The 14,358-nt window shown below is 42.1% G+C and overlaps 1 protein-coding gene across 1 annotated transcript in view; it reads right to left on the bottom strand.

The window, feature by feature from the left end:
• The window catches only part of ANAPC1 (anaphase promoting complex subunit 1), a 3,613,296-nt gene that overhangs the window by 95,970 nt on the left and 3,502,968 nt on the right, over window positions 1–14,358 (bottom strand). The window contains exon 49 of the mRNA XM_044060160.1: window positions 13,979–14,113. Within this exon, the coding sequence (XP_043916095.1) occupies window positions 13,979–14,113 (135 nt within the window). The remainder of the gene's footprint in view (window positions 1–13,978; window positions 14,114–14,358) is intronic.

Genomic DNA, 14,358 nt, shown 5'->3' with positions numbered 1-14,358 from the left:
CATCTACCTATGGACTATCCCCACTGATGGACAATGTTCAGAAACACATCTTTGTGAAGCATCCATTTTTCAGCCTGTGTAGTGTGACCTGCTCAAGGAGTCTGCCACTATATTTTGCTCTGAGGGAATGTAGACAACCTCAAGAATTACTCAATACCAGACAGCTAGATCCCAGACCTGAAGAGCAAGTTTGCAAAGAAGGTAGTACCCGTTGCTTGTTGGTATACCAAATCACTGTGGTATTGCCTGTGAAGACTTTGAGAGGCCTTGGAAGAAAGAAGAAATGAAAAAGCCTGAAGAGCTAAAAGGAGAGCTCTCATCTCCTTTATGTTGATGTGATCTGACTTCTGATGAGGAGACTAGAGATCCTGGAGCTTGAAGGAACCCAAGGAGGCTACCCACCCCCTATCTGAAGCATCTGAAAAAAGTTCCTAAAATGGGACTGGAGATTAAAAAGGAAGTCATGGGTTGAGAGAAAGCTGATGAATCCACCACTGAAGTTCAAGTCTGAGGCATGAAAGGAAAGGAACTAAGAAAGGAAATCCAGTGGATGACTGTGTTGAAGCCACACTGACTTGAAGAATCACTGTAGTTTTCTCATATGGAGCCTGGATAGAGGCCGTATCAGAATGGTGGAGACCATGAATCCTAGAATCCTGAGAAATTCCCTGGATGTGACAGAAGCCAGAGGAAGAAGAGACTGAAAAAAAGGTGATCAGAGAAGGAACCTTGGGTGGAGGCAGGGATGTCACCATATGAATGGTCTGGATCCTAGAAATAAGAAAAACATGATCTTGAGAAAGAACCAGGACTGATTTTTGAAAGTTTACGGTGAACCGCACACTTTGTAACAGACAAACTGTAAACTGGGGGTGCTGAAGCATGATCTTGGAGGATGAAGCCTGAATGAGTAGGCTGTCTAGATAAAGAAAGAGCTGAACCCCTCTCATCCTGCAAAAGGCAATGACAGGGGAGAGGAATTTGGTGAATACCCTTGGGGCAGTAGAGCGGCTAAAAGGGCAGAGCATAGAACTGAAAATACAAGGAAGAAACAGAGAAATGTAAAAACATCCTGAAAAGGGGATGAATGGGGATGCGAAGATAGGCATCCTTGAGGTCCAGTGATACAAAGAAGGCCTGGGGAAGAAAAGGGAACAGGGTTTGAAGGGCCAACATCAAAAAGGGAAGAACCTTTAGAAAGGTGTTGAGCTAAGAAAGGTCCAGAATGGGTCTCCAGGTACTTTCCTTCCTGGGAACCAAAAACATCCTGAAAAAACCCCTTTCCCTTCCTTGGCAGGGGGCACAACTTGAACAGTGTCCTGGAGGGACTTAAAAAGCTCAGCAGAAGCAGAACCAAAAAGGTTCTCATTATCAAGAGAAGTATCCAACAATTTAGCCTTAATATCATCAGGTAAGGGCTTGAGACAAAGCCAAGAGTAAGTCTCAAAACAGAACCAAATGCAGCAGCCCTAGAGGAAGCATCACCTGCATCATAACTACATTTAATAGAATGGTGAGCCACTTGAGAAGTAGAATCTAGTAAAGAAAGGGACAAGACCTTCCCCTCCGAATAAGGGAGGTCAGAAATTGCCTGAGAAGCTTGAGAAAAAAGGGCTAAAACACACCCGGTCATATTAGTTTACTAATTAACAGCCTATCCAACCTAAAAGCCAGTGTGTCAGCAGTATACCTTTTTTACCTAGAAGTTCCATGGCTCTATTGTCCTTATCAGAAGGAAGTAGTCTAGTGGATGGAAAAGTTTAGAAAGTTTGTCAGAACAGACAAGCAACCATCAGACAATTTGTAAATTCTGTCAGGTTTCTTTGGCGCTGGAGGTTGGAAATCAGGGGAAACAGAGGCCACTGAAAGGTATACAAGAGGGCAGCCAAGACTGGAGGTACAGCAGAGGGCTCCAGCGACACCATTTGGAGCAGTTCATAACACCTCTTTTGAATAAAAGAAACCTGAGAACAGTCCCATTTGAAATATTCCATCATACAAGAAATAGTATCACCCAAGAAGAGTTCTTCTAAGGGAGAGTCTGGACTAATATAATCTTCCTTCTCAGACCCATAATCCAGAGGAATAGGGATTTCAGAAGAATATGCCAAAGACTATTACCCAGAATCCAAATACTCATCAGAAGACTCCTGCTCTCTGGGCCTTTTAAGAGGAGTAGAAGACCAGAGAGAGGCAGGTACCAAAACTCCTTGAGGAGGCTTTAAGGCCATTAAGGCATTAAAAAAACACCCTGGGTAAAATCCTGCCATTCATATCGGGGATCTTTAACAACAGGAGAAATGTGCTTGTTTTTTTGTTTTCTTTTTCAGAGGAACATCTCCCTGAAAAGCCCTAGGAGGTTTAGACTCTTGCCGACACTCAACCAATATAGCAGCAATCTCCTCCTGAATTAGAAATTGCGGCATCCCCCCTTTGTCCCTCAGATATAATCATCTGAGGTCCCCCTCAATGTCTAGAATGGATGTTTGCAAAGCCTCCGAGGATGCGCAAGGAGTTGGATCCATGCAGCTTCTGACACGGTCACAGCAGAGGAATCAGAAATAACAACCAGATGATCCTCTTCGCTTTCACTGCCTTCAAGAGAGACGTCCGGGAGAGGTGGGACAGCAGCTAATCAGACCTGAGTTTTCTGGCCTTTTTCCTGGCAAGTGGCTGACCTTCAGGATGGGAAGAGTCCACCATAGCTCCTTGCACCAGCAATTTAAGACGTTCATTCTCCATGTAAATTGACAAGGAGGACAACTATGTAGGGTCTTAAGGACTAATGTTTGGCAGATAGAACACTGTGTATGGTCATGAAAAGCACCCAAACAGAAGAAAAGCTGCTCATGAAGATCTTTATGTGGTCCTGCCTCTCACACTGACATTTTCCCTTTCTGGACATTTAAACACACTAAAATAAAAGCAGAAATAGATAAGAAGAAATCCCAATGGGCACTTATCAGAAACACAGCTCAGCAACCAGCACAGAAGAAGAAGCATTCACACTGATGATCAATTATAGCATCTGGATTGGAGGCAAAGAAGTTCTGAGGTATGTACTTCACTTTTATGCCCTACGCCTTGAGCAGGAAGCATACATGTGACGTATGATGTCTATAAATTCCAAATGCTTTGGTATACTGGCTGGATGATGGGCTACCCTTGGCAGGGAATCCCTTCTGTTAAGAATACTGCAACAGTGATATGGAAGGACATTGGAGCTTTATGTCATCAGGGAGGACCTTTGTCCCATATACTTGCTGAAACAGCAGGCACTGGGCAACTAAATGGAAGGTAACTACACAGCATGGAAACTAATTCTGCATTCATACTCACTGCAGAAATAAAGAGTAGCTTATATTTTTGGACTTGGTGGCAAAAAGTAAAAATATTCAAAACCATATGGATCTCCAACAGCTGAAAGCATTGCTTCCACTGGACAAAAACTGGTACAAAATATAATAAACAGGCAAATTAATGGAGTAATCAGTGAATTTAATAAAAGAAATTATGTGGAAAACCCCTTCTCAAGGACAGGCTTCCCATACATATGAAGTAGAGTTCTTCTTTAACCCAGTTCCAGCATAACATGCATGAGTGCATAGGAAATCAAAAATGTACCCCTGGTCTGGCACTTATGTCTGTAGTAAACACAGGCAGCCTATAAATGGTTTATCACCATGCCCATGCCTTTACATACCCTTTAAAATAACTCTAGGGTATCATACCTTTTCAGATATATTTGTGAGGAATGTCTAGACTTAAAAAGGCTCCCTGGAGTCATTAGCCTAGTGATCATCAATGAACCTATGTGAGTTGCACATTGTATCAACTGACTTTTAAGAGGGCCCTGTGTAGTTCTTAACAGCTTTTTCTCAGTAATCCTTCTCATGTCTCCGCATCACAGGCACAGTGGTGAGAATCCCAACATACACAGTGTATGGCATGTGCTCATGGTTTGAACCCTACTGCAAGTCAAACAGTCTTGCCCAGCCGCATGCTTCCCAATTCTGTCTCCATAAAAAAGAAACAAGCAGCACCTCAAAACATAAAGAACTATATAAGGACAGAAAATTATATAAAAGCTTATTATAAACATGTAACACTTATAGGGCACTGTGCACCCAAAGTGGGTAGAAACACCATCCAACAACACAAATAATGAAGGGAACGTAATAAGCACTGTTTGCAGGGATACTCTCAAAGATGAACTGTTACAGTGTCTAATCACATATCTGTAATAACTAATTTAAAAAGGGAACTCTGAAATAGGTAATAGCTGGAAAGATACCCAAACAGTGATATTATACCTCACAAATATGTAGCAGCCAGAAAGGCCAACAAACAAAACCCCATCCTCTAAAGACCCTATCCAATAGAAAAAGAAGTGTCAAAGAAAGCTCAACTCCCAATAGTGCTTAATGAAGGTATGCAATGAAAACTGAGTGGCCATGACAAAAACGTATGCAATAAATATGTTTTTGAAACAAGTGATGGAAGAAGCAATGCTTCAATCTAATTACTGAATGATGCAAAAAAACATAGAAGTTAGCATTCCATTTGGATGGCACCTACTTTGCAACTGTGATCCCTTCTCAATGCACAGCAAAGGAGGCAAATAATTGCTCTCTCTTCCTTGACTAATGCACCTTCCTCAGGTAAAACCAGAAATGATGCTGCAAATCAAGAATCCTCATATTCTCTCAATTCTGCCTAGACTGAAGTGACAGAAGACTATTTGGAAACCATCATCAGGAGAAAAAAAAAATAACTAGCTGGGAACCCAGTCCACATGAAAGACCAACTTAATTTCTTTGCAAATGAGGGTTTGCAGCTCCAAAATTTGTCCAGCAAATACAATAGTTTCCAAAAGAGCACTCTTCCCAAAGACGAATTTAAGGTCCACTGAGCCAGCTGACTAAGCCTGTCAATCATCACTTTTAAGTACCAAAGAGGACAAGGGTTTTTCAGAAAAGCCAAATGTACCACAGAAGAAGCACCCACTTCAGCAGCTACTTGACATGCTTATGATGAGACAGAGTTCTGTCATCCACAAAATCATGATGTGCTGAGGTAGTATAAACAGGCACTCTGACCCCAGAATAATTTAGGCTCAAAATTAACAGGTACTTCAGACAGACAAAATATATTTGCAAGTCTACTGACTGAAGAGGAAGAGATGCTTCTCAAAGCAAATACAGACTTGCTTCCACCTCTGGGTGCCAGCAAATGTAATTGTTACAAGAAAATCTCGATTTAGGGAATACCATGAGTCTCAGGCTCTGGTAAAGGCCCCAATCTACCTCATAAACAGTCCTGCATGATGCTATCCTCCACTGAGATGTGAGCCACTACCAGTTATATGCCTAGTTTGATAGCCAAGTGTCACACCTGCATTACGTCCTTGGTAAATGACTGTAACTCCATTCTCCTTTGCAAGTTCTTGGAATATGTCTCCCAGGCAGGTATGAGCCCAGCATTGAGCAGCATTTCACCTTCTCCAAGGATGAAGTCACAATGCGAACAGAAGTTGACTGACTTTAATAACAGGTTTAGTTTCAGGTGTCTTTCTAAGGGAGTGTAATATCTGTCAGCATGGAAGGAGATGGTCGACAACACTGCTTTGCCTGAGATGGTGTACAGCTCTTCCCTCTAGACTTTCAAATATTAGCTAAACCATCATCCTCGCCATAGTGCCTTTTTGACATAGCAAATCAAAACCAAGGAAATCTAAAGGTGTTAGTGTTCAATGCTAGAAGTCTACACAAGAAACTCCACTCCCTACAAGTTCTCCTCACCTTAGAGATTACGAATGTCTATGCAGTCACTGAGACATGGTTTGAAGCTGCGGACAGCACACCGGCAATGCAAGGCTATAATGCCTTGCACACATTTAGACCAGCTACTACACAGACAGTAACTAAAGGTGGAGATGTCTCAATTTACATAAAAAATAAATATACCTCAAGGCTGGTCATAGAGGACAATGCACTTGAGTTTCTCCATGTTAAAATCACCACAGGTAAAATCTTATACCACTTCTTTGCAATATATAAATCTCCCTCTATGACCCAGAAAACCATAACATGTTTTTAAGCTTACTGGAAACGCTCACCATCCAACCCAATACCATATTTATGGCGACATTAATTAACCTCACTATTAACTGTGAATCATATATGACAGCCAAATATGCAGGCACAGAGATTCCTGGATTTTTGCTCATAGGTATGTACTAGGCTAATGGCCCTGGAGCCTTTATAAGCTTAGCCCATAGGATTACTCTGGTATCGTGGCACCCGACATTAGTTCCCAGTGCCTCTGTCAAATAGAGCCACTGGAGTGATCCTGGGGTGAATTTTCTATTTCTCATCCACTCATCAAGATATCTCTTGAAGAAGGCCAGTCAGGTGCTCTGTTTGACACGTATGGAAGATTTAGTCCATAGCATGGGCAGTCACTGGGTTATGAACCCATCCCTCCAGCATGTTCTGTTGATTGTGGTAATGAGGTTGAGGTCTCTGGAGCGTGTGGTGCGGAGGGATTAGGATTTCTTTAGATGTAGCATTTTTAACAGAGTTGGGTTTTACATGGCTTTGTAAGTCAAGCAGAGATCGCCTCTAAGTAGGTAATATGAGACAGAGAATAATTGGAGTTTTTTGAGACTGTCCATATAAGACAATTGTTTAAGGCCTAGGATCATCTTTGTGAGGTACTTTTGCGGCCTCTCCAATTGTTGCAGGTGTCTAGTGAGGTACATGCAAAATGGGGCATTGTACTCGATGACTGGCCTAATGAGGGAAGAGGAGAGAAAGACAATGACCTCTTTCTTCCTGGATGCAAAACCCTTAGAAAAGAGATGTGCCACATAGAAGGACTTTCTGACCACAGTGGCAATGTGGTGGTCAAAAGAGAGGCTGCTGTCAACCTGTGTTCCCAGATCTCTTATAACGCCTTCTCTGTTCAGTGAACTACCATCAATGTGGTAATTCATGGGAACTGAGTTTTTCCCAAAGGGGATGATGACACATTTTTTGGCATTGAGCTTAAGGCCATGGTTCTGACACCAGTTGTCAGACTCAGTAAAGCCTTTATGCAGGATGTCAACAACACTTGGGGAGTTAATAATAGTTCCCAACTTGCAATTGTCTGCAAATTTTGTCAGCCAGAGTCCCTTCGTGTGGGCCTGGACTTCAGAGAAGTAGATACCAAACAGGAGAAGACTCAGGACCGAACCCTGTGGGACTCCACTTGTGACTGGTTGGCAGTCTGACTTGGAGTCAGCAACTTTCACAGTGCGGGTTCTATATGTGAGCCAGTTTGCAACCCACCTAGTGATATAGGGGTTGATGCCTAGCTTAGTGGGATTTTCTATGATTCCTGAGTGGGGAATGGTATCAAAGGCCTTGGCCAGATGAAGATAGGCTATATGAACCACCTTGCCTTCACCCACAGCTCTGGTGACTGACTCAAAGTCGTCGACCAGGTTGAGCAGGCATGAATTACCCTTCACAAAACCAAACTGTGTGGTATCCAGAGTTTGGAGATTCCCTATGCATTCCATTGCTTTGCATATCAGACTCGTCAGGCTAATGGGGCGATACTTGCCAGGGCCTGTAGTTGCTCGTGAGGTGCCATTTCACTCTGTAGTTCATGCAGAACACAGCCAGGGATATTGTCAGGTCCCACAGAAGCTGTATTCTTGGCCTTGGACAGTGTTGTTTTAACCTGTGCAGCAGTAAACTGTTGGCCAGTATACTGGTAATATGTATAGGAGGTACCATTGCTCAGAGCAAATCTGGGTGTTGCCATGGAGATCCTTTACATAACTATAGAAGGCCTTGTGGTTGTCTTTACTATCTGCTGCAATTCTGTTTTCATAACTAGCTTTAGAGTATTTGATGAGGGATCTCAACCTTTTGTTGAGGCTGATAAGGGAGTTTTTCCATTCTTGGGGCTTCACCTTATTCCGCATCAGTTTCATCCTTCTGTTGTAGAATTTATTTATGGCAGGGGACCAACAGATTGGCCTCCTTTTTTTTGGAGGAGAGTGTCTTGGTTCTATTGGGTATGGTGAGATTCATGCATTTGTGTACATGCTTGTACAGTGCATTGGTGTATGACTCAGCGGTCATCCAACTACTCTCCAGTTGCATGGGTGCCATGAAGTTAGCCACCTCTGTTTTTAGGAGCCCAAAGTTAGCTTTTGACAAGTTTTTTATGGTGACTACCTTTGTGGGGGGTGGGGAGTGGGAGGGAAGTGGATTTCCAAGGTGATTAGTTTGTGGTCGGATCTAACCAGGGAGGAGCTGACTACTGGTGTAGAGCAACAATCGCCCATGTTAGTAATGAGAAGGTCAAGGATGTTGCTACCTCTTGTAGGGATAAGAATGAGCTGGTCCAGGGCATTGGAATTAATGAATTCCAGGAAACGCTGAGCCACTGTATTGGCACATGATTAGTTTTCCCAGTTAATGGCGGGGTAGTTGAAGTCGCCCAGTATGAGAGTGTTAGGCTGGACCCTAATATTCTCCAGGGTGCTTAAGAATGTGGAGTGTGAGTCTTGGGACATGGTTGTGGACCTATAGCAGGCTACGACCTGAATCGCTGTCTTACCCAATGTTTGCTGCACCTGAAGTATCTCTGATGCGTTATGTTGGGCTACCAGTCTGGAGGTGTGCGTATCCTTTATGAATATGGAAACACCATTGCCTTTGGAGCTTCAGTCCAAGTTCTGGGTCCTAAAGGTGTAAACAAACTCCCTGGACCAGATTGTCAACATGCTGACCAGGGGTGCAAACATACTGGCTCTAATCATTACCAATATGGGGGAGTGCTGCACACATCTAGTGTAATGTCTTCTCTGGTAATGTCAGACTACAAAATGGTCTCCTCTAAAGTAAAAATAAAACCTGGAATCCCAGCTAATCATGGAAATGTTCAGGAATTAAACTTTTTAGTGTTAAGTGATAACCTGGCAAAATTTTAAGCCCTCAGGCAGTGCCTATGTGTAACTATTCACAAAAACCCTACACAAGCATGTTAATAGCTGCAGAGAGGCATCTGTACTCACCAGGAAGAAGTACAGAACTAACTCAAAAAAACAAGCTACCCTGGTGGAATCACATCATCAACAGGCTGTATAAAAGAAAGAAGAAAATCATGGCAAAAATTAGGAGGCGTGGAACCCAGCAGGATAAAAGCACTCATCAACCTAAACAACTCAGAGGACAAACAAAGTCTACCAAAGCTAAATTTGAGGTAAATTTGGCCATCCAGGCCAAGGACAACCACAAGGCATTGTTCGGCTATGTCTGCAACCTCAAAGGCAATACACAATTGTGTGCACAGCTCATTGCTAATGAAGCCAACTATACAGTGATAGAAGATATAGCAAACCTTCTGGCAGACAAATTCAGCTATACCTTTACCCCCTCTCCCCCTCAACCTCCTCTCTTCCTGCTGTCACTAAGGGACAGGTCCTTAGTGCTCTCTCTAATGCCAAGAATACCGCATCGATAGGTCCAGACAATATCCCAAGATGCCTTCTAAACAGCATGAAACATGACCAATCAGGCCATCTGGGCCTCCAAACAGGCTTCATGTCTTATGAATGGAGAACAGCAATAGTCATCCCTCTGCACAAAGGTGGGCCATCTACTGACCCTGGAAACTACAGAACCCTAAGTCTCACTAGTCTTATACTCAAAGTCATGGAAATGATCAATGATGACTTAGGAAACCTCCAAACACTGGCCCCAACCCAATTTGGTTTTGTCAAGGACAGATCATGCCTCCTCAACTTGGTGAACTTCTCTGAGATGGTCACAATAGCAACGGATAGGGCAAAATGGTTCACACTGAATACCTTGACCTGGCCAGGGCATTTGACACAATACCCCCACTTGGGCTTTGTTGACAAACTCAAGAGGTTAGGTATAAACTCTTATGTCACCCAGTGAATAGCCAGATAGCTCACAGAAAATTCACATGTTAGAATTGGGGAGTCCACCTCTACAAAGAGGCCGGTCACAAGCAGAGTCCCTCAGGGATCAGTCCTAGGACTGCTCCTTTTTGGCATTTACTTCTCTCAAGTCAAGGGCAATGTCAAGGGCCTCTGGTTGACTAAATTTGCAGATTCATGCAAATTAGAAGTAGTCACAGAATCCCCCACTGAAACTAATGTTCTCCAGGAAGGGCTGACACAGAAATAACTTGGGTCAGAGCCATGGACTAAAACTAAATGCAAAGAAATGCATACTAGTGTCTTTTGGAAAGTCATCCACCCCTGGTAACTATCATACTGACAACACACTCCTAAGACCAAGTAGTCAGATACTTTGGGACACAGACAGTAATCTAGTCTTTGACCATCATGTGTCTACAGTAATAAGGAAATCATTCTATGGTTGTGCAATTTATAAACAAAGGTATGGCTTCTAGGTCCAAGGAAGTCATTGTTCCACTGTAGTTAACATTCATTAGACCTACCATTGACTACAATACCCCCTTTGGTTTGTACCTAACCAGACACATCCAACAACTGGAACATCCATATTGGTTCCAAACTAAGAGAATAACATGAAATATGCAGACCACCTGAAGGGCCCTATACCTGTATTCTGTTTTCTACCGGCTGTTGAGGAAAGATCTACGATCTATATCTGGCATACAAGGCATTATCATACCCACCCTGACGGACCTGTTGCATATCTGCAAAATAAACATCACCAGAATTACCCACTCTAAAGACTTAAACATTGCCTGTAATATAAACAGGACCTGCTGGAGAGACAGGTATGTAACCCAGAAACAACCCATTCTCTGGAACAGTTTCCTCATCCATGTGAACCAGTTCAAGTGTAAATTGGATGGGGTTCAATGAAATTCATCCCTGGTTTGGTTCATCTCCCAGGCCTCTGTTTGTAAATGTTTCATCTTCCAAGCCCCTGCTTACACTTATCAAGGGTACTAGAACTTGTCAGAGATCTGGGATGCATGGCTAGGCTTAAAAAGGCCCTTGTGGTTGTTAGCCTAGTACATACCCATGAAAACAAAACTTAACAATGTTCTTCAAACAGCATTTCTTGTAAGTTTGTTAACTTGTATTTTTGCATGTCATTTCTAGCATTTATCTTTTTTTGGTCCCCTCCTGCTATCTGCTGTCCCTGGGGTCCCTCTTCAATCTCTGCTGCAGAAACTCCACCCCCTACATAAACACACTGATTATGATTACCTGTTTTAGTTCATACATCAAAAGGTCATTTTCAAATGCTGACCATACCATATATTTGGTACATAATTAGATTTTGCCCCTTTCTTTATTCTTTTCTATTTTACTTTTGGGACAGCTCACATACAGTGGTGTACCTGTATTTATGCTATGCAACCTCTTACCTACTTTCACTTTACTTTGTCACAGTTACCTGCTCACGATCTGGTCCACCTGAATACAAGCTAGGAGGCCTACAGGTGAAGTGTTTTGTGATAAATGTTTCTCTAATTTTGTTTCTGCTGTGGAACTATGAGTATCACTGGTAATTTTATATGGCCACCCTCCTCTGCTTCCCGAGTTCTCAGTGACTGTCATTCAGATAAATTTACTTTATCTGTGTTACAGCTTTACGTGCAATGCTATCCATGTTTCTTTAACAGAAATTATGTATATAGCACCATCAGTTAGTCAGGCTGGGAGGTCTATGATACACAATCAGAGAAACAGTACAGGCAACAATGCTTTTACCACACTTGGCTCAATTAGTCTGGCATCTTGGATGTGTGCAGCCTGGGTAACCATTTAAAGAAATATACATTCTTAACCTGTGTAAAACCTTATAAGACAGACACATACCACTGTTTCAAGAAACTAAGCTTAAGCATAATGAAACCATTACAATGAAGACCAGCTAGATGGACTTGTTTACATACAGCTGTTCCAACAGTAGCAAGAGGAAGATTTCCACACTGAAGTACAAGTACACAGGGTGAGACCTAACAGGTCAATGGAGTAATAGGTATGGCAGGGAGGGGGCAGTAGATGAATACAAAACAGGCAAGAACATTCTTACTGGCACAGTTATTGCTATCCAAATCAGAATTTCTATATATCCAGTGAAGAAGCCTTTAGGACCTTATAGACAGATGACAGAAGCCAAACAGGAGATCAGAATCATTACTGAAGCATGACATTAACTTCTTCCTACCCTCAGTATTTCACAGATCAAATGACTTGGTCAAACTCTGTCACAGGCCAGCTACACCTCTCCAGGCCTGAACTTGAAGTACTAGACAATCTTAACATACAGAAACTGTACCATCTCCTACACAGAATTGGTAGCAGGGTAAATACATGTATGATATCTGGCTTCTTGGCTTCTTTGCTTTGGGCATGCAAAAACAATGAGCAATGCCTATAACATAACTCATGACTCTCACAATTTTGGAGGCTGAACTCCTTAATTGCATCTAAGTCATCTCAAAAAAGTTTCAGTCTATCCATAAAGACCATAGCAATTCTCAACTTTTCTGTAGGTCACAATAAAATCCTGGATTCATGGAGAAATTATTAGCTTCTTCTTATGTAAAATCACGAGGAGGAAATAGACAGAGCAACATTGCTTTTAGATTACACATGCAATACAGAAAACTTCCCACAAGAAAAGGGTGCCAAATTCCAGGAAGTAGTTCAATCAAAGTTGAATAAGCCAGCTTTAGTGGCATAAAGGTCTAAAGTCCTAACTACTGCTCAGGCAGGGGAGGATGGGAGTGCCCATTTTTGGAGGGAGTTGTATCTGGGGCTGTCCGATGCCATAATCCTTAAGAGGAGGGGGCAACACTACAACTGATGGTTTCAGGGTGGGCCATTCAGTCACCAGGTGTCTCGGATAGTGCCTCTTATTGGAAGGGCATGGAAGAGTGCACCCACGTAAGGGAGGGCAGTGTGGCCCCTGCAGAATGTGTGTCAACTGTCCACCCCACCCCAGGGAAGGATTAGGCCCACTAATAAGTCCTCACTGATGAGATGCCAGTGATGACATAAACCACTGTCAAGGCTGCCTATATGACAGCCTCCTCCAATCAAGTTTTAACCCTCACTGTAGAATACCCACAACAGGCAAGTGAGGCTTGATGGTCATCAAATTTTGTGGAAGAAAAAGCATAGATAAAAAAAATGAAATAATGCAGGTCATCAGTCATAAAGCAGAACCATCGGTAGCTCTTATAAGGAATTTGCTCTGGTCATTCGACTAAGGAGGGGAAGTTTTTCATATTTCAATTTATGAGTAAGCAGGCATCAAGGTTAATATCCTCGATTCTGCAGTAGGGTGGGTTGTATTCTAATGATATGCAGAATGTGTACACTACTTCTTGTTTCTTTAGGTACACCATTAAATACTTCAGATGACCCAGAACAAACTGCAAACCATGGGTACTTTTTCCTGACAACGTGCCATGTCTAACTTCAGAAGAAGCCAACTGAGTAGAACATCTTACCAATCTATTTAGAACAAGTGAAAGGGGCATATTTAGGGTCACAAATCTACCCAGAAGAGTTACTGACTTTTATGCGCATTACAACAAACAAACAAACAAACTCAGTTTCTCTCACCCCATTACTGTCATATGTTTTCTGGATGTGTACAACATACAGCATCTTGACAGTACAGATAAAACATTTTCAAAGTGCACTCCAGACTAGCAAAATATTGATTTAATCAGTGAAAGTTAACAATGATGTATGTGTGTGTGTATATATATATATATATATATATATATATATATATATATATATATATATTCCCCCCCCAATGAATCTATGCTACAGTTATTTTAATGAAACTGAAAATAGCATCACAGATGTGACACAGATCTAAAGCAATCAGTGTAACAGCATGGTTTACTTGCTAGCTCAAGAAACAGAAGTTCAATAGTGCATAGTCATGGATTAACAGTTACATGAAAAGTTTCAACTTACCTTCAAGTTCAAAAGCTGACAATTGTCCAAATGTTGGGACTGAATGGTACACCAGAAAACAAGCCAGTGTGTTCATCTGCGATTCTTCAACAGGCTGCCCTGTCAAGTACTGGTGCAATGCAACATCACCACCAGCTGCCCAAAAGGAAACATATAGTGTACTCATTAGATGTTTTTTTCTTGCAAACAAAAAATCAAGCACACATGCAGACAGCATGATGTTTTAAAAGAAAATAATCCACATAATCAGTATTTTTTTAAGAAAATAAAGGTATTTAACTGCTACTAATGCCCACAGGAACAGGGTATCATGGTGAGTATACTGCAGGTGCAAATTCATTAATGTCTGAAAGAATTGTATTTGTTAGTCTGTAGTAGAT

Source organism: Protopterus annectens, chromosome 1.part2 (genome assembly GCF_019279795.1).
Source record: "Protopterus annectens isolate FY-2018-M chromosome 1.part2, PAN1.0, whole genome shotgun sequence".
Classification (NCBI taxonomy): Eukaryota; Metazoa; Chordata; order Ceratodontiformes; family Protopteridae; genus Protopterus; species Protopterus annectens.
Note: the sequence above shows the minus strand (reverse complement) of the source record. Positions and strands in the feature narration are given on the sequence as shown.